An 18,608-nucleotide genomic window follows, 5' to 3' on the forward strand; every position below is an offset into this window, starting at 1 on the left:
CAGCTCAGGTCATGATCGCAGGGTCCTGGGATCGAACCCCACATCGGGCTCCTTGCGTGATGTGGAGTCTGCTTCTCCTTCTCCCTCTGCCTGCCGCTCCCCCTGCTTGTGCTCTCTCTCTCATCTCTCTCTCTGTCAAATAAATAACTACAATCTTTTTTAAAATGTGAGTTGTGAACTTTAAATGGGTACATTTTCTAGCTTGGAAATTATGTCTCAATAAGGCCGTTTCTTTAAGGGGCGCCTGGGCAGCTCAGTTGATTAAGCATCTGACTCTTGGTTTTGGCTTAGGTCATGATCTCGGGGTGGTAGGATTGAGTCCTGCGTCAGGACTCTCTCTCTCCCTGTCCCTCTGCACCTCCCCTACTCGTGCTCCCTCCTCTAAATAAATAAATAAATAAATAAAATCTTTAAAAGAAAAGCTGTTTATTTAAGAAAAAAAGCACAGCCCTGGGCACCAAGCAAACTCTCAATCATTATAAAAAGAGCCAAAAATGTGCTCTGCTCTTGAAAGAACTTTATGGGGTTTATCTCACATAATCCTGTCAAATCTCTCCTGACGTAGGTACTGTTATCGTCAGTTTACAGATGAAGCAACCGGGGCCCCATTTATGGAATTTGTTCATGGTCACGTGGCTAAGACATGGTCTCCACCTCCAGATTCCAAGCCCTTGCTGTCTTCCATAGAGCCTGCTGCCCCTTTCAATATAGAGTCAACGTCATTATGTCGAGTGGGTTCAATTCAGGCCTTAGTGGCTGTATCCAGGGTGCTCTGGATCAGCTGGGGGAATAATACATTACGACCTTCTGAGCCTCAGTGAAGAAGTGCTCTAGGGCAGTGCTAAGTCAGGAGCACAGACTCTCAGTTCCGGAGGTTTCTATCCTCAGGCATGGTCCACAGGTCAGGGCTGCGCACCAGGTGCTAACTACCTTCGAGACAGCTGCACAGTCATCACAGCCAGCCTGGTGCTAAGCTGCGGTCAGAGGTGGCTCCCAGGGGCATGGCCAATAAGCAGGTGGTGACCCCTCTCAGACGAGGTCTAAGGATGGCTCCCCTCCCCGCAAGGTGGGAACATTTCCCAACAGCAGGCTGACAAGGCCGGGTGATGCATAGCCCACCACTTGGTACTGTGATTTCCAGATCCGAGGAGCAGTACAGTGCTGTGCAGAGGAGAAAATGTGTCTGGAAAAGCCCAGATCTCCTCCACACATAAGGTTAGAAATGCAAGGAGAGCCAGGTGCGCTCGGCTGATGGCTGGAACAGTGTGCCTCTCAGATTGCAAATTTGCTGTAAATTGCTCATCAGCTTTCCCCAAGGGGGATGTCCTAGTCTAGCTCTCTGTACTCAGCCACTCAGAAGACTGACTTTTACAGAAATGCTTGCAAAGAACAGGATGGTGATCCAACTAGAGTTATGTTCAAAAATACATGCAGTGTGTATACACACACACACACACACACACACACACACACACAAGTCAGTGTAATATGGAGTCAACCAGCTTTCTATTAGTTGGCTTTGCTGTATTTCACAGTCTGATGATCAATACTGGTCAAAGGGACAACCTAGAGGCCTTTAGAGGTCCTCAAGTTCTTTCTGAATCATCAAAAAAGCACTTAGTATATTCAGTCAAGCTTTAGTTCTCTTGTGTGTTGCTGGGTTTTAACTACATGAAAACGGGTGAGCCATGCATGGGATATACAGTAGCCATTAACCAGAATATTCAATTTACCAGACCAAGCTGTTTCCTAACCATGGGAGAAAATCAGTGAGTTCTTCTGACTGCAGCCCCCACTGGGGCCCTCAAAGCCTCCTTTTCCTGGATTTTCCCCACGATACTGGAGAGAGATGGCAGCTGCCTCCAGATCTCCCAACAGCCCGGTACAGGTAAGAATTGGCATTTGTTGAACACGTTCTCTAAGCTGTGTCCTTAAGCCCAGGTGTTTTTTGGTTGTGGCAGTTGAATTTCGTTTATGTAAGTTCAAAGGCGCTTACTGTACTGACATTGTCCATTCAGTCATCTGCCTGTGTCCCCCCACTAGCTGTAAGCTCGGCGAGGGTAAGGACCTGGCACATACTGTGAGCTTGAGAAATAGTTGTTGCGCGGCCCCTTGGCGGCTCAGTCGGTTCAGTGTCCGACTCTTGATCTCAGCTCAGGTCATGATCTCAGGGGCGAGATCGAGCCCCGCACTGGGCTCCACACTGGGGGTGGAGCCTGCTTCAGATTCTCTCTCCCCCTCTCCCTCTGCTCCTTCCCCACCCTAGCGCATGCACACACAGGTGCACGCCTCTCGGAAGGAAGGAAGGAAGGAAGGAAGGAAGGAAGGAAGGAAGGAAGGAAGGAAGGAATAGTTGTGGAGTGAATAAGAGAAATACCTACTTTGGGGAAACTACTGATAAAACCCTTCCCCTCTATGTCCCCAGTTTCCTTTTGTTCTGGGCCCCCCAGTGAGAGGTGATGCTTTCTTTCCTAGTTGCTGGTTTCACAGCCTCCTTCAGGCTGGGCCAGCTGAGCACTGAGTTGGGCTAGCTGGCAGCTGCTGTGGGACAAGAATATAGAGCCAGACAGAGAGATTAGGCCCTTAAGAGGGCTGAAGCTTCGGCCCTGAGGGAAAAACCCAGAGGACACTGGCAGGATGCCTGTTCCCTAGAGATATTTGCTAAACAACAACTGGGCATTGGGGCTTCTTTTCTGGGAGGAAAGTTGGGGGGGGGGCATGGAGGAAATGTATCTCAGCTTTGTACCAGGAACTGATGGCCCTGTGCTGTGACCTGGGTGGAGGGCTCCCCAGTGTGCTGCTTGTGCCCCCCTGTCCGTTTCCTGGGGCCATGAGGTCAGATATGCACGCCAGCCCCCAGCTGGCAGGGCTATAACGCTTACCGTGCCCCACCCACCAAGAGCACTCAATGGTTGCTATCGAGCCAGCAGCTAACAGTTCAAAAGGCCAAACACCGGGCCCAGGCATGGACCCACACCCCTGGGGAGGCGAAGCAGAACAAACAAGGGGAACACAACGGTGGTCTCTCTAGTCCCCGCACTGAGACAGGTCCTGTGCTAGAGGCAGCCGAGTTACCGTCACTCTGCAGGCCCCAACGGGGATGCTCAGGAATCAGGGAGGGGCTCTGAAGCCCTGCCTGGCACTTATAGAAGCCTTCTTTCCAGGCTGCAACACCTTCAAGAGAATCCCATGAATCTGATTTGCTTCTGGAGAAGCAAAAGGGATGCAGCCCTGGGTGTGTTCAGTGAGACCAAAGGGAGACAGGACGCCTGTGCCCTTACTTGGTGCCACTCTCCCCACAGAGAGATGTACACTTAAGGGCAGCACTGACCAGGGTGCTGATGGGATGACAGAACTCTCTGGAAGGCAGGTGGGACTACAGAGCTCTCTCTGGGGCCTTCCGAAAGTGGATCCCCCCAAAGAGCCCTCACTTCCACATCTGGTTCTCAGGTGGGCTCCAGGCTCCTTCTTCTGCCTTTCCTTCTCCCTTTCTCTCTCCCCATCTTGCTCAGTAAAAGGCATCATTGACTTAACTGGGATGACAGAGAGGACCACAGGGGACAATGACAATGCTAACATGGGCTTGGCCGTCACTTGGTCATCTGCAGGCTTGGTAACACCTATGACCATCTGCTCCAGAGCTATTCACCTGGGGATGTGTGGCAACTCGGCCTCCTGGTTTCTTCCTATTTCTTTTTTTTTTTTTTAAAGATTTTTTTATTTATTTATGAGAGACAGCCAGTGAGAGAGGGAACACAGCAGGGGAGTGGGAGAGGAAGAAGCAGGCTCCCAGGCGAGGAGCCCGATGTGGGACTCGATCCCAGAACGCTGGGATCACGCCCTGAGCCGAAGGCAGACGCTTAATGACTGCGCTACCCAGGCGCCCCTCTTCCTATTTCTAGTCAGTTCCTTTGCTTCTCTATGTGGAGCTTCTGTCTATGCCTCGGGGCCACCTGTCCTTTGGGCCACCTGTCCTTTCCCCAGTCTGTGTTTGGTGGCCTGCCTTCTCTGTCCTGTGGACAATGTTAGGAGATGTACACATGGGCTTGTCATGATGTTTGTGATGAAGAGACCATGAGGTGACAGGGTGTGTGGGGTTACACAGCTCTCCGGGAGCTGGGGCAGCCAGTGGGAGTGTGCTTCAACTCCCCAAACTCCTCCATCTACATCAGATGTGATCACACTGCAGCCTTCAAGAGAGAAGAAATGGTTGAGCTGCCAGGCAAGTGGAGGGAGAGGCTTCGGCAGGCGAGGAGGGTGACCGGGGGTGGGAATTCTCAGCTTCCACCATGACGTGTGGGTGCTGGGCTGGGGCGAGCACTTCCTGCGTGTACGTGAGCCTTAGGTCTAATATGTGAAGCACCTGCCCTCGGGTCTCCTGCTTTGGTTCGGGGGCAGCCGGATCCGGACTGGGCTGATCTTTCCCAAGGCCCCTGCTTGTGCCGGCACCGGGACAGCTCCGAGCGGTGTCACCTAACAGGGGCGGAGTAGCCTAACTGGGAAGCCTCGTGTTGGGGGCTGCACTTGACCTTTGCTTACTGGTCATCCCATCGTATTTCTAAGCTTCCTTCGGGACTATACTCTGCGCCTGCACAATCTTGCCTACCCCAGCCTTCCACGGCCTCTTAACTTCAGGCAGCTCTGTCAATCCCGTTAAGATGAACAAGACAACGATTTTATCTTCACTTTCAAGCTCCACCTTCCACAAAGCCAGAACACCCACACGTTACTCCTAGATCACTGTACCTCTAAGGCTGTGCCTTCGATCTAACGCAATGCTCTAACTGGTTCTACTTACTGCTTATTTGCTATTTTTATCTTACTTTCATTCACTGACTCGATCGCGATGTGTCGTCAATGAGCATCCTTCGTGGGACAGGCCCATCTGAAGGCCAGCTCTCTATCCCACTGGCTTGTGCCAGGTAGGACACAGTGGTATAGCGCTGGCTCCTGGGAAACCAGGGTGCTGGGGGAATGGGGTAAGCACTAAGGCAGCAGAGCTCCCCCCCCACCCCGTCTCCAGGGTCCAAAGGGCCTCCGGCATACTGAAAACTGAGGCTGAGCCCTACCTGCCTTGATCATTGGAGGCGGAAGAGGCTGGCTGGCAGGCCTGGAGAAGACCATCTTCCTGGAGTCCAGCAGGAGACGGCAGTAGCCCGCAATCAGGCAGGCAAAATTGGTGGCTTCGGGCCACTCCATCAACAGCACCAGAGGCTGGGGGAGAGACAAGAAGAACCGTGAGGATGTGGGAAGGAGGGGAGCAGATGTGTGTCCAGGAGGCCGACCGTGAAGAAAAGATGCCCTTCGGAGGTACGGGGATCATACTTTCTGAACCAAAAACCGAGGCGCGTGGACTGACAGATCATTTTCTGATTTGAGAGTTTATTTATAGTGAACTCATACCCAGGTATCAAAATTAAATCAACCTTTAATTACACATTTAATGAACCACCTTAACTGAAAAAAAAAGATTAATATTATATAACATTGTGTGACTGCTGCATGGCTCTATTTGTGTTTGTCGGGGCCTGGCAGATGTGTGGGCCAGCTGGGAGAGGTGGAGTGAACGTGGGAGTCCTGGCTGGACTGGGGAACATCCCCGCCCAGTACCCAGAATAGCTCCCGGAACATGGACCCTCCATGCAACAAAGTACAAAGTCTTCACTGTGCCTTCTGGGCCCAGTCTTTCTGGCCTGCAGCCCTGCTCAGATCTCCATGCTCCCCGCTCTTTCCTAAAGTGTCCTCAAGATGTTAGTTGGTGCCCCCTGAAACAGTTCCTTGGTCCAATACACTGGGTCAGACAAAGGTATGCAGAGCCTTGTACTTCTCAAACGCTTTCACGTATGATTGTGCGCTGTGAAATGTTAACTGGGGGTGGGGGGGCTTTAGGATTCCAACGTTTCCAAATTATTTGACCCAAACCATCTATTTTTATAGAAAATCTCATGGTAGTAGGGTTGCAGTTTTTTTTTTAACCTACTTTAGGAAATGCTAGCATACTCTGTTGACTTTTGTTCTTGACCCTAAATCAGTCAAATTAATCCTGGGGTTAGCTGGTTGACTGTTTCAGTGACTTGGCACAGTTATACCGAAAAAAGATAGAACCCCGCCCCCAAATCAATACCTTTTCAAGAAACCTTCCCAATATCTGTATCATGATTTTGACAAAATGTGGCTTGACAAGAAGTTTGGGTCAGATTGAAGTCAGCCATGGGAGCATTCCCCCTGGGGCAGGGCAGTGGCCTCCAGATAAAGACCCATGGAGACTGGCTGAAGAGGGAGCCATGGGGCCATGACTCACCCTGACTTTTGGGGGTTCCCAGACCAGGTTTTAAGAGCTAAAAGAATTCGGATGGAATGAATCCCTTCCCTGACCAGTGGGGTAGCTCCTGCTGTAGTCCAGATGAGAGGTGATGAGGGCATCCAAGAGGGTAGGGGCAGTACAAGGAACATCGTGGAAGACTTGGTTGAACTTGGTCACCAACTAGACTAGCCTTCCTGGCCTGGATCATCACCTGGGGGAGAATTCTGAATCCAAACAAGCTCACCTTTTAAATAAAGTTGCACAAGTCCCCTTGCTATCGATCTCCCAGCATCCTGACACATAGCTCGGGTTGACTATTTTGTAGTTCATCCAGACCAGTGGTTGGCCAATACTTTAGGCCTTGTGGGCCACACATTCTGCTGCAGTAACTCTGCCATTGTCGCGTGAAAGCAGCCATGGCTAATCCCTGAGCTCAACAGTGGGTGTAACGGGGTTCTAAGAAAACCGTATTCACAGAAGCGCGTGTGGGTCAAGTCTGGTTTGATCTAGGAGGGAAGCTTCTTTCCAGCTCAACACGATTGTTCATATACATTTTCACACCTGTCAGCTTGTTTCATTTGCCAACACCGATCCCCCCTTCTCCTTTGGAAATTCTTCTCTTCGCTTCTGTTTCCATGAGGTGACACCGGGCTCTGATTCTGTAGTCCCTGACCATCTCCATCTTTCTCTTTGGCTTGCTCTTCTAGTGCGGCCTCCCAGGAATCGCCATCCTGTCTTGTGCCGGATCAAATCCTATCTTGCATTGTGTGGTTATTCTAATCCGATGACACTGCACGCCGCAGCAAGGCTCCTGCACTCCCCCCCCCCAGGCAATAAGTTGATGATCTTCCTGTGGAGCTCACTCAGTACCATCGGAAGAAAAGGGACCATCTGTACCCCAAAGAGCAACTGGCTCCTTTCTCAAGTGAGAAGGGGACCAGGGATGAGATATTACTTTTGGGTCATTTTTTTGAAGTTTTTATTTGAACTCCAGTTAGTTAACACACCCTTTGGGTCATTATTCAGAAGTGGCAGAGGGGGTGTTTGTACCTCTTCTTAGTCACAACGGAATGGTCAACCTCGTGTACAACAGAGGAGAGACAGAAGGGGAATGGGCTGGAGGAGGGGGAGAGGGCCTTGGCCCCTGCCATTAACCGCAGAAGGATACACGGAGGTTTGGGTGTGGACAGCTGCTACCACCATTACTAGGAGGACCCAAGACTCACTAGGCTTGCCTCAAGAGCATTTGCCGACATCATGGCTGCTCCTGCTGCCACTGCTTTACTTCAGGCCCTCATTGTCTCCCTCCAATACCAAAACTTCTCAAGGTATGTGTGAATGGTGACAAGCGGGTTGAGATCCCGAGCCCCTCGGCCTCTGAGTCCTGTTGCCTTTGGCCCCAAGCTGCCTCATCTGTTTATTCTAGTGGGCCAAATTGTGACATTTTTCACAGCATGGAAAAGGTGGGGACACACTGACCTCAGGACTCCCAGTAGCCTCCTGATCAGCCTTCCTGCCTCCAGTCTCAACTTACTTCACTTCACTTCACCTCCATATTGCTGCTTGAGGTTCTAAAGCACGACTCTCACTTAAAATGTCCAGAATCTCATCACCTTAAATCTACTGCCTTCTCATGTCACATGAACCCTTTAGGACCTGGACTCGACCTACAGCTCCAAGCATAGCTCCCGCTAGCTTGCCTGTGCCCTCCTCCCATCCCTGCCCCCCTCCTTGTGCTCTAGCAATGACATAGCATTTCCAGAGATGCCACGTTCTTTGACCACTTCATATTTTAACTCATGCTGTTCTCTCTGGCTGAAATGCCCCCGTGGCCCACTCTGCCCACCCAACAAAATGCTACATGCTGGTGGGATAGCTCGTGGACAGCACGGACCACTGACAGATAATAGCCATTCATCGCAGAACAGGGCTAACACAGGTCCTGCCCTCATGGAGCTGATAATTTGACAGGAAATAAGACAGAAACCAAATAATCATACAAATGAATATGAGTGGAAGGTGTAATAAGCGCTACGAAAGGAAAGTACAGGGAGTTATCAGAACATAGAATGTTCTGGATCAGTGTGTGGGTAGGTGGGTGTGAATGTGTGCTCGTGTGACTAATTGGGTTTCGGAAGCTGGAGAGAGCTTCTCTGAGGAAAGAGCGTTGGCTGACTACTAGAATGACATTCCATTTGACCAAAGTGCAGGCTGACTGGCTTGACTGACTGATGGACAGATGGACTGACTCGCTGACTGCGGAGCAGTCTGACTCACTGATGCCCTGGCTGACAAGCTGGCTGTGCGACAGGCAGAATGCCTAATAGCCTGACACCCTGACTGGTTAGCTGCCTGGTTGGCTGGCTGGCCAATGGACAGGTCAGAGGCAGAGTGACAACCTGGCCGACTGACTTACCTGTCTGACTTCACTTCAGTTTCCCCTCCTTATCTCTTACCCCAAATACAGCCTGATGTGGGTAATGAAATTGCACAAAGGCAAAACCCTGTGCACAGAGACTACCAGGCACGTTCCCAGCTGGCTCAGCCCAGCACATCGGGAGTCCGTTCTCTGCACACCCGCACGGCCAACTGGGGACCCCAGCATAGGCCAAAAGGAGGAACTTGTCAAAGGAACACAGATGTGCTTTCCGCCAGCAGGAGTAAAAATCAAATCAAAAGCAGGCAAGCAAAGAGGCTGGAAAGGCTTTCTTAGAAACCTTCAAAGACATTTTATTTTAAATAGGATTTTAATGATCATGACGTCTAATGTAATGCTTGTCCCTACAGAAAGCACTAGAGCAATAAAGCTCAAACACGGGAACAGGAGGACACACCGGGCCACAAGAGATCCCTTGGGATGTTCCTTTGATGATTTCTTTTCCCCCTTATGTGCTTCTGCGGTAATGGGGTATGCTAATGGCCCAGTGGTGTCTCAGTCCCAGACTGCTGTCTCTTGGAGAAAGAGATTTGCACAGTGCCTCACGCTCAATCCACTAACAGCAAGTAAGCAGAGTGAAACTATAACTAAATATGCCCAGGGCATCTTCAAACGTTAAAGGAGAAAAGGGGGATGGGGCTGGAGGCATGGCCAGCCATGAGAAGGTAGAGCAGGGATTAATTTGCTATGCCTCAGCCCTGCCTCCTTCCTGGGGTGCTCAGAGTGTGTTGGGAACTCGAAGGCATCCTGCACTTTGGGATGCCAGCTAGGGAGGGGACTGGCCTTGGGGTAGCCTCAGTGCACTATCTAGCATCTCTGAAAACTGGAAAAAGATGGGACTCCAGGGACACAGAAGGGCAAGAGTACAAGGCGATGGTCCTTGGGTCCCAGGGGACCAGTATATTTGGGATCTTGCCTCCATGGCCCTGGGGAAGGCTAATTGGGCATAACCAGCCAATTTGGAAACAAGGCAGAATATCACTTTCAGGCAGTGGTTCTCAGGCCAGACACACATAACGATCCCCTGGGAAGCTTGAAAAACCTATATACCCCAGCCTCACCCCCCAACATTCTGGTTTAAATGGTCTGAGAGAAAGGGCCTGGGAAACTAGTGGTTTTTAAATCTCCATACATGATTCTAATGTGCAGTCAGAGCTCAGGACTACTGCTCTGAGTGAAGAATCTTAGCTTCACCAGGCCCTTCCAGAATATTCCCAGGCCAGAGTGGCATATCTAGGAGGAAATGAACCAAGTCTGGTTTCTAACTTCCATGCTCCTTGTTAAGGGAATTCCCACTTTCTTTTTTCAGTATACCTTATGCAGTGGCATGCTGGGAAACATAAAACAAGCAGTTCTGTGAAGTTCTGGTGTGTATTGTTTGCCAATTTCCCAGACCCCGTTCCCCCCCCCCCCCCAGTCCTTCCCTTTTTCACATATATGGAGAGAGGTACCACACAGTAAACACAGATACTGCTGATACAGAGTGCCTCCAGGAAGCTTCCTTAATCCCCGAGCCAGAATTAATTTTGCCCTCCTCTGTATCCTGATATGCTCTTGGTACCTCTTCTCTGGAGCCCTCTTTGGGAATGCCACATATTGGCACACTTCTTTCCTACAGCACAGAGAGCTTCTTGAGGGCAAGGAGCCATGTTTTTGTTTTCGTTTCATGCTTGTACCTCCCATTGGGTTTAGCCTGCTTCCTAGCAATGCTGAGTTCATACTAAATGACCTCAGATGGAAGCCTGGATCTTTTTTTTTTTCTCCCTCTCTCTTCCTCTTTTTCTTCTATCTCCATATCATCGATCCTGCCTCTGCTGATTTATCTGCGAAAAGTATAAATACCATCCTGTCCATTTTATAGGGCACGGCCTTACAGTGATACACATAGCAGACATCTCTGATTACAGATGTATCCGATCTTATGTAACAAAACGTGGGGGTGAGCAGCACGTTTTCGCAGTTGAATCCTATCTTTAACGTAGGGGATGAGAGTTTCCTACTTGAAGGAATCTCACTGTTATGTCAGTTTCCTGTTGCTTCTGTAACAAATCGACACAAACTTAGTGGCTTAAACAATACACATCTGTTCTCTTACACTTCTGGAGGCCAGAAATCTGACTCGAGTGTTACTGGGCTAAAATCAAGGGGAGACAGGGCTGTGTCCCTTCTGCAGGCCACCCACATTCCTTGACTCATGGCCTCTTCCCCCATCTTCGAGGCCAGCAAGGTCGGGCTGAGTCTTTCTCGCCTCCCATTACTCTGACCTTCTCTTCTACCGCTCTCTTCTATCTACAAGGACCCTTGTGATTACACTGGGCTCACCTGGATAATCCAGGAAAATTGCCCTATCTTAAATTTCAGCTGATTAATTCCATCTGCAACCCTAATTCCCCTCTGCCATATCACATGGCATATTTACAGGTTCTGGGGATCAGGGCATGGGCATCTTTGGGAGCAGGCCACTATTCTGCCTAGCACATTCTAATGCAAAATGGGTAATTCTCCTGTGGTTTTTCACGTGCACCGTATCGCCTGCTGCCAAGTGGGGCATACCTGAACTATCGACCACCTACCATGTGCTGTTTCCCACTCAGCAGAGTGCAACCTTCTCCTAGCCCCCTCCGTTCCCCAATGCCATGTCCCTTTTATCGCGTAATGCGGTCTTCTCACCCACCATTTGGACCCTCCGTGTGCTGTGTGCATAGCCCTGGTCTTCCGCGTACCCAGGATACAGGCAGCAGGCAGTAAGGGTTAGGTATATTAAGACATGTGCATTGAGTGTATAAGAGGGGAACGTGTGTGGGTATTTGCATGCACGTGCTTGGTGAGTCTGTAGGTTTCACACTAGCTCTTTCTCATAACCACTGCTATCCCTCCAGTGTGCCCTGCCCTCGTCACTTTGTCCCTGTGCTAGGGCCACGATCCCTTCCTCGCCTCCCTGGCTTCACACTAGCCTTGCCTTCGAAGCTTTTAGCCAGCTTGTTCTGCCCACCCTCAATCTCTCCAATCTTTTTTCTCGTTATTCTCCTCTCCAGCCAAGCAACTATGCTTATCGACCTGCACATATGGCTTGCTTATTTCTGTGCTTGCTCTCTGCCTGTGAACACAATCCCACTTCTCTCTGCTAATCCATGCCTATCACTTCAAGATCCAGCTTAAAACACGCTCTTGTGGGAGTCCAGTTCTGGTTAACCCCTTCCCGTTCTTTTGTTCCCTGTTCTGCACCATACTCACCTGCAAAATTTCCTTCATGTTAACTTTTCTTCATTGCTGTTTTGCTTTTCAAGAAATAACAGGTCTCATTTGTTTAGTACATACCATGTATCAGGCAGTGTGCTAAGACCTTTTGCCTACATTTTGTCATTTAATCCTGAACAACCACCTTTTGAGATAGGCATTCCATTGCGTGATTGAGGAAATCAGTGTTCAGAGAGGTTAAGACACTGTTTCAAGGTCACACAGCTAGGAAGTGGTAGAGCTGGGAGTTGACCTGGTCTGTATGATTCCAGAGCTCCACACATGGTCTGATGTTGTATTATTAAGGCAAGTAATGTGTCTGTGTGAGTCTAGTCTCCCCAGTAAGACTGTGGTCCCTCCTGGGCAGCATTCATGCCCACACCTGTGGCTGGATCGCTCCTAGAAATGAGAATAGTACTCCTCACTCAGTCAGTATCCACTGACCCTGCTCAGCTTGGCTCCTCCCAAGGACCCAGAGGTTCTCAAAATCTGGCTATACTATAGAATCACTTGGGGAAATGAAAAGTAAATAAATCCTGATTCCCAGGTTGCACCCTGACCAATTCGATCACAATTTCTGGAAACAGGACCCAGGCATCTGCATTTTTAAGACACTCTCAAGGAAATTCTATTGGGCAGCCAGTGTTGAGAATCACTCGTACAACATAGAAGAGTCATCCGGAAAGTTGTTTCTCTGCTTTAAACCCTTTCTATTTCTCAGGAAGCCACATCTACCCTGCATGTCTTCTTGTCTTTCCTCTCCCTTCCCTATCTGTCCATTTGGCTTTTTACCCAACAACAGCTGAGGAGGGCAGCGATCATTGGTTGAGGAAGTGGTCACAAGCCAATTAGATATCAGCTCCAGGCAGGTTCCTAAACCAATGGGAATACTGGGAATCACAGGTGGAAAAAATAACATATTAAAGCTTTCTGAGTTTCACAAAGACAAAAATAAATAATTTGCTCTTTTAGAAACAGCAAACACTCCATCTCTTAATCTGCTAACAACATCTCCCCCTGGGAAATCCTTAGAGAAAGACAAATTGCACCTCCTTTAATAGCTTCCGCCAGCTGGCAGGCAAGCCTGCCCCCCACCCACACTGGTTACTTGGGTGTTCAACAAGAGAGCCATGGAGGGGGTGGCTGATCATGGCTGTCAGACTCTGCACAGGTAACAGGGGCTTGCCAGTCTAAAGGAGCTGATCTATGGGAAAAGTTCTAAGATTCTGGAAGAGCTGGACGCCGGGAGGTAAAATGTGGACTAGGCTCTGCCTGTTCCCCATCTCCCCAGGCCTCCTTGGGTCTGTCCACATATTCAGGCACCCCCTCCTTTATGATTCCAAGTGTGTACGCCTACGGCAGGGCTCCCCAACTGGTGTGCGCATATCCCTTCAGCCTCTGGGGTGGCCAGACAGGGCCCAGGGAGGCCAAAGTCTCTGGGGCTGGACCATTTATCCCATTGTTACGCATAAATGCCATTTTCTGTGTGTGCTGTGACACAAGATCGGGAAGCCGCTGCCTGGGAGTAGCTCCAAGTTCAATTGCCCTGCCCTGCCCTCTGCTGAAGACCCCTTGTGGGTTGATCTGACACTTCCTAGCCTTCCCCAGCACTGGCTGACCTTAATATGTGGTCAAGACAGCATGTCCCACAGGGCTGAAAAAGGAAAGAAAGATGAGCCCAAAGGGGCCCCGGGTCTGAACCACTTCAGAATCACTGACCCTCACTGGAAAGGCTCAAACTCTCCTTCTCGAGTCTACTCCTTCCTCTGTTCCTAAGGCCTGTCTCTGGAGAGGAGCAGCTCCTCAAAGCCCGGCTTACCTTGGCATCCATGATGCTGGTCTCCACCCGGGCCACGCCCTGGTTCTCCCGGAACAGCTGGATCTTACTGATCTTGCTGAACTCGGACAGCACAGTGGTGAGGTTGGTTTTGAGGTCAATAACATGGCTGATGCCGTGACGGGGTCCCACCAGGAGAGTGGTGGCTGACTGCTTCTCGTCCTGGGGCCCGAGTGTGGTGGGCAGCATTCACCGAAAGAAGGGCAGAGAAGGTGGCAGAGGAGGCAGGAGGAAATAGTAAACAGGCATTGAACTGGTTCTGCTGGGAGGTGTAGAAACGTCTGGGGCTTAGTGCCAGGGCAGAGGGACCACCGTGAGGGGAAAATGATATGGGATGCTTCTTTTCCCAGGGCAGGCCCCGGGTCACTGGTCTCAATGGACACCTTAGCCTCAGCAATAGGCTGAGTGAGGTGGGCAGGGGCAGGGCTGGCTCTACCAAAATCCTGACGCAGGGGAGGTTTGTGTTTTAAAGCTCTGCAGCATCCTTCTCCCCACGGACTTTCCATTTGTTGCTGTGGGCGACTCGGTACCCCAACGCAGGGCTCTGCTTGAACGGGTGGCATCCTGTGCCTGGTCTTCACTTCCTCGCCCAAGAGTCACCTAAACTTGCACTCCTCACCCAGCACCACAAGCTAAACAGACAGTCACTCCACCTCAGGTGTGGGCAGTCGATTGGGTGCTTACGAGCAGGGGCGGGGAGTCCCCTCCCTGCGAAGACATTTGCTCTTTGACTGGCAAAACAGCAGTCTTTTTAAAAATATTTATCTTATTTTTTAAAAGATTTTATTTATTTATCTATTTGTCAGAGAGAGAGAGTACAAGCAGAGGGAGCTTCAGGCAGAGGGAGAGGCAGGCATCCTGCTGAGCGAGGAGCCCCATGCAGGGTTGGATCCCAGGACCTTGGGATCACGACCTGAGCCAAGGGCAGATGCTTAACCCACTGAGCCACCCTGGCATCCCTGCAAAAACAGCAGCCTTAACCCAAAGGAATGACCTATACGAATGTCAGCAGTGGCGGGGGGGGGGGGGCGGGGGCGGTACTGAGGGGGTGGGGGGAAGCGGGGGTGGAGGGAGGGCAGTAGGCTTTTGGGGATCTGCAAGTCCCAGTTATGTAAATGTGTCCCTCTGCACCTGATGGACCGGATTCCCTTAAGTGGTCCTGACAGGCTCCTGAGCACCATCAAGCCTGAGCCCTCTGCTGGCCCATTGCCTGGCATTAGCATCACCCCAAGGAATGTCTTTGGGTCTGCTATAGACACTTTGATAAGCGGCTTTCCATCAGTGTGCCCCACGAGCATGACAGCGTGTTCCCCAGAGCATGACAAGCACCTGGATCCAGTCAGCAAGATGATTTGAATTTCCTTTCACCGTGGCTCACTAGGGAGAACTAGCCTGGGGCACAGGTTTAGGGCAACCAGCCGTGCGCTGCCAGGGAGGGGTGTTACTACAGTGGAGGCCCTGGACAGGTAGGGGGAAGTACGCAGACTCAGAAAGCCTGGGGTTGGGGGCGGGGAGGGCTGCAGGGCTAGGGAGAAAGGGGTTGGCAAACTCTGGCCCACAGGCCAAATTCGGTCCAACACCAGTGTTTATACGGCCCACACTCTGAGAATGATTTTTGCATTTTTAAATAGTTGGAAAAAATTCAAAAGAACCATATTTTGTGACATGTGAAAATCACATGAAATTCAAATTTCAGTGTCCATAAATAAAGAGCTACTGGAATACAGCCACGCTCATTTGTTTCTGCATCGTCTATGGCTGTTTTCATGCTATAATGGCAGCTAAATAGTTGTGACAGAGACCCGCATGGCCTGCAAAGCCTAAAATATGTACCATCTAGCTCTTTATGCAACAAGTTTGCTGACCCCTGAAATCGAGGAAGCGGACGCAGAAGGGTCATGGAGGGATACTGAAAACAAATATGGCCTCCTACTTGACCATTTTACCAGAGGTGGGACTGGGGCACCACGGGAAGGGAGAGGGAGAAAGAGGAGGAAGAGGAAGGTCTTTAGAAATATTTGCCGACAGAGAATGCCACCCTAAACCTCTAGTGGAGTCCCTCCTGCCTCCCACCCATTCCCAAATGCACACAAGGGACTCCCTCCCCACCACTGCCCTCACTGACCAGGCCCACAGTGTTGAACAAAACGCCTGTGAAGGTTGGAAGTTCATTCAGAATTCGAAGATACTGGAGCTTTGCCTGAATTGCAGAGCCCTGTGGAAACAACCCATGCAGACACGTGAGAAGCCTGAGTTGCCCAGGAAAAGCAAACCTGTGTTCTCGGGAAGGAGCGTCAACATCTTAGGACGGGCACTAGTCAGACTCGTTAGCAAGCCACACAGGGTGTGTGAGGAGACCCTCACAAAAACTGCAGGAAGGTTCCAGTTTGGACAACTCTGGCCTCTAGCCATCCCATGTCCCTTTCTAAACCCTCCTCTGACCTCCTGCTCCTTGTCCCTTAAAAACCCAGCTTACTCATTTTGCTCTTGGGATAATTCCAACACCTTTCCCTACCTCAGATGTCTGTCCTCATCTCCACCTCTGTCCTGAGATCCCCTACTGCCGCCTTGGTACTGGCCATCCCCAGCCAGGGGTCCCAATCAATGCCTTTAATCCTGAGCACCCCTAAGCCTCAAGCCTGCTCTTCCTCTGCTGTCCCGTCGTAGAAAAGTCTCTCTCAGTGGTACCAGCTTCCCCCAGGCCTTTGAACCGGAAAACTGTCTCACACTGGGCTCCCCCCTCATTCTCCCACCTGAGGGCCACCAGCCACCATATCACTTTGATTGGACCTCCTAACTTCCTCTCCGACCTATTCATACTCCTTTCCCTCAAACCCTCCACACTGCTTTTAAGGGCAGCAGCCTTAAACAGGAGTTTAATCATGTCAGCTGCCTGCTTAAATCCTTCAATGGCTTCTTGATGCCCACAGGGTGAAGTATAACCCCTCTCCAAGGCGCAGGCGCGCGAGATGCTCCAGGAACCGGCTCCTGCCAACTTCTCTGGCTTTCTCTCGTGCCCCCCTCCCAAGGCATGTGCCTTGCACTCTCTGTACTTGCTTATGCTGAACTATTTGCATTTCTTTCCATGCACAATGTTCTCTTATATCCCCACGGCCTTGTACAGATGGATCCGCCTGCCTGGGAAAGTCTTCCTCCCCCTCTGGCCTCCCCCTCATCTAGACAAACTCCTATCTGTCAAGACCCAGATCTGGCATCAACCCACGAATTCCTGGCCTTTTCTACCTCCCTAAGGCTGGGCTGGGTGTTCCTCCTCCTCCGTGTTTCCAGAGCCCCCACGCCTGTTGCATGGTGTTGTGACTGACTGTCGCTCTGTGTTGTGACTGCCGTGTTTCCCCACTAGCCTGTGCCTGACTTGACGGTGGGGAGCAGGCAGGCCTTTTTCATCTTTGCCTCTCCGGCCCAAGTACTGGGGGGTCCTCAATAAAAAAACAACAGTGTTTGCTGAGGAGATGGTCAGGGAGCGCGCTGCTGTTCTCCCTCTGGGAAGAAAACAATTTGATTAAATACGCCTGCAAGGCAGGCCTGGCTTAACTCTCTGGGGAAATTTGCATCTTAAAAGAGAAGCCTGTGGGTAAAACCAGCTGGAATGGGTGGTATATGGGGGGGCAGGGCAGGGTGATTGTGTCCTTTGTGTCTGCATGCTGGTTCTGGTGCCTTAAACTCGCCTCCTGCCTCCTGCCTCCTGCCTCCTGCCTCCTGGGCAGGAAGGATCCGCAGGCTTAGAAGGACTCAGCAGGCTTAGAAGGACTCCAGGCCTTCAGGGCTGGAGGGGTGGGGAGTGGGAGTCCCTCAGAGGGCAGGGCAGTGACGTGAACCTTCGAACCCTCGACACACTGCCCTGTGACCTGTTCTCCAGGTCAGGCCTTGTCTCACCAGGCTGTGAGTTCATCTACCAGCATTCCGTAGTCCACGCCTGACGAATTAGAAAGCTAATGAGAACAGAGCAGTCCTTTCCATGGAAAACATGCCTCCCCAGAGTCCAGTGCTGTCCACACAGCAGGTGCTCAGTTGGCACTGACGAAATGGGTGGAATGATCTGAGAATTGCCTCCTCCTGCATCTTGGCCCCTTTGCTTTGAGGATCCTGGGCTCTCCTGGGGACTTGCCCCAGCGGTCTCTGGGGGAGGCTCGGGCTTGGGGAAAATCCCTCTCTACCATCATCCCTCGCATCCAGTCAAGCTGGATGTGAACCCAAGCCAAAAACGGGGGGGGGGGGGGGCAGAAGACTGGACCTGCTGGGAAACCACACAGGAGAGCCCCACAGCCACTAGCGCCTGAGCAGGGCGCCCAGTGGATGACACCAGGTACCTTGGTGCCGCTGGAAGGGTGTGTCTGGTGGGCCTTCAGTTGCTGAGAGAGAGATTTCCGCAGATTCTTCTCTTTGATGCCCTGTAGGAGGGAGGGGGGAAGAAAGGGTTCCAGGCCCCATTCCTTCCTAAAAGCAGAAGAAAAGCAAGAAATTAGTGAGGACCACAAAGTGGGACAGAGAAAAGAATATGGTGAGGCAGAAATTACATCTGAGAGGCAGAGGGAGGGGTGGAGCCTGCAAGAAAAAGAAAGAGGGATGGGGGCAAGAGATCCCATTGGCCATGATTCCCTGGTAGAAGCTGGAGCTCGAAGGCATCACTGTCTAGGTGTGAGGAATCGTAATTTTCACTCCCACCCCAGGGCCCTATGTTCCTAAAAAGCATACCACAGCTCAACCATTGCGCTTTCTCCCTCTACAGCTATTTGCCGCCTTCCCGAAGGGTGAAGGGCCCTGGCACAACTCAC

At 51.0% G+C, this 18,608-nt stretch overlaps 1 protein-coding gene and 1 long non-coding RNA gene across 3 annotated transcripts in view; one reads left to right on the forward strand and one right to left on the reverse strand.

The window, feature by feature from the left end:
* The window catches only part of FRMPD3 (FERM and PDZ domain containing 3), a 59,079-nt gene that overhangs the window by 11,174 nt on the left and 29,297 nt on the right, over nt 1-18,608 (reverse strand). For both annotated transcript variants that reach the window (XM_087859449.1, XM_087859450.1), the window contains exons 9-12: nt 18,144-18,270; nt 15,941-16,030; nt 13,798-13,977; nt 5,070-5,214 (exon numbers count right to left, since the gene is read on the reverse strand). In XM_087859449.1, coding sequence (XP_087715575.1) covers nt 5,070-5,214; nt 13,798-13,977; nt 15,941-16,030; nt 18,144-18,270 — 542 coding nt within the window. The remainder of the gene's footprint in view (nt 1-5,069; nt 5,215-13,797; nt 13,978-15,940; nt 16,031-18,143; nt 18,271-18,608) is intronic.
* LOC148106892 (uncharacterized) overlaps nt 1-18,608 on the forward strand; it is a 38,050-nt gene that overhangs the window by 6,282 nt on the left and 13,160 nt on the right. The window contains exon 3 of the long non-coding RNA XR_015723239.1: nt 1,737-1,888. This is a non-coding gene — a long non-coding RNA (uncharacterized LOC148106892). The remainder of the gene's footprint in view (nt 1-1,736; nt 1,889-18,608) is intronic.

This window comes from Ursus americanus, chromosome X (genome assembly GCF_024610735.1).
Source record: "Ursus americanus isolate L20-20 chromosome X, mUrsAme1.1.p, whole genome shotgun sequence".
Classification (NCBI taxonomy): Eukaryota; Metazoa; Chordata; class Mammalia; order Carnivora; family Ursidae; genus Ursus; species Ursus americanus.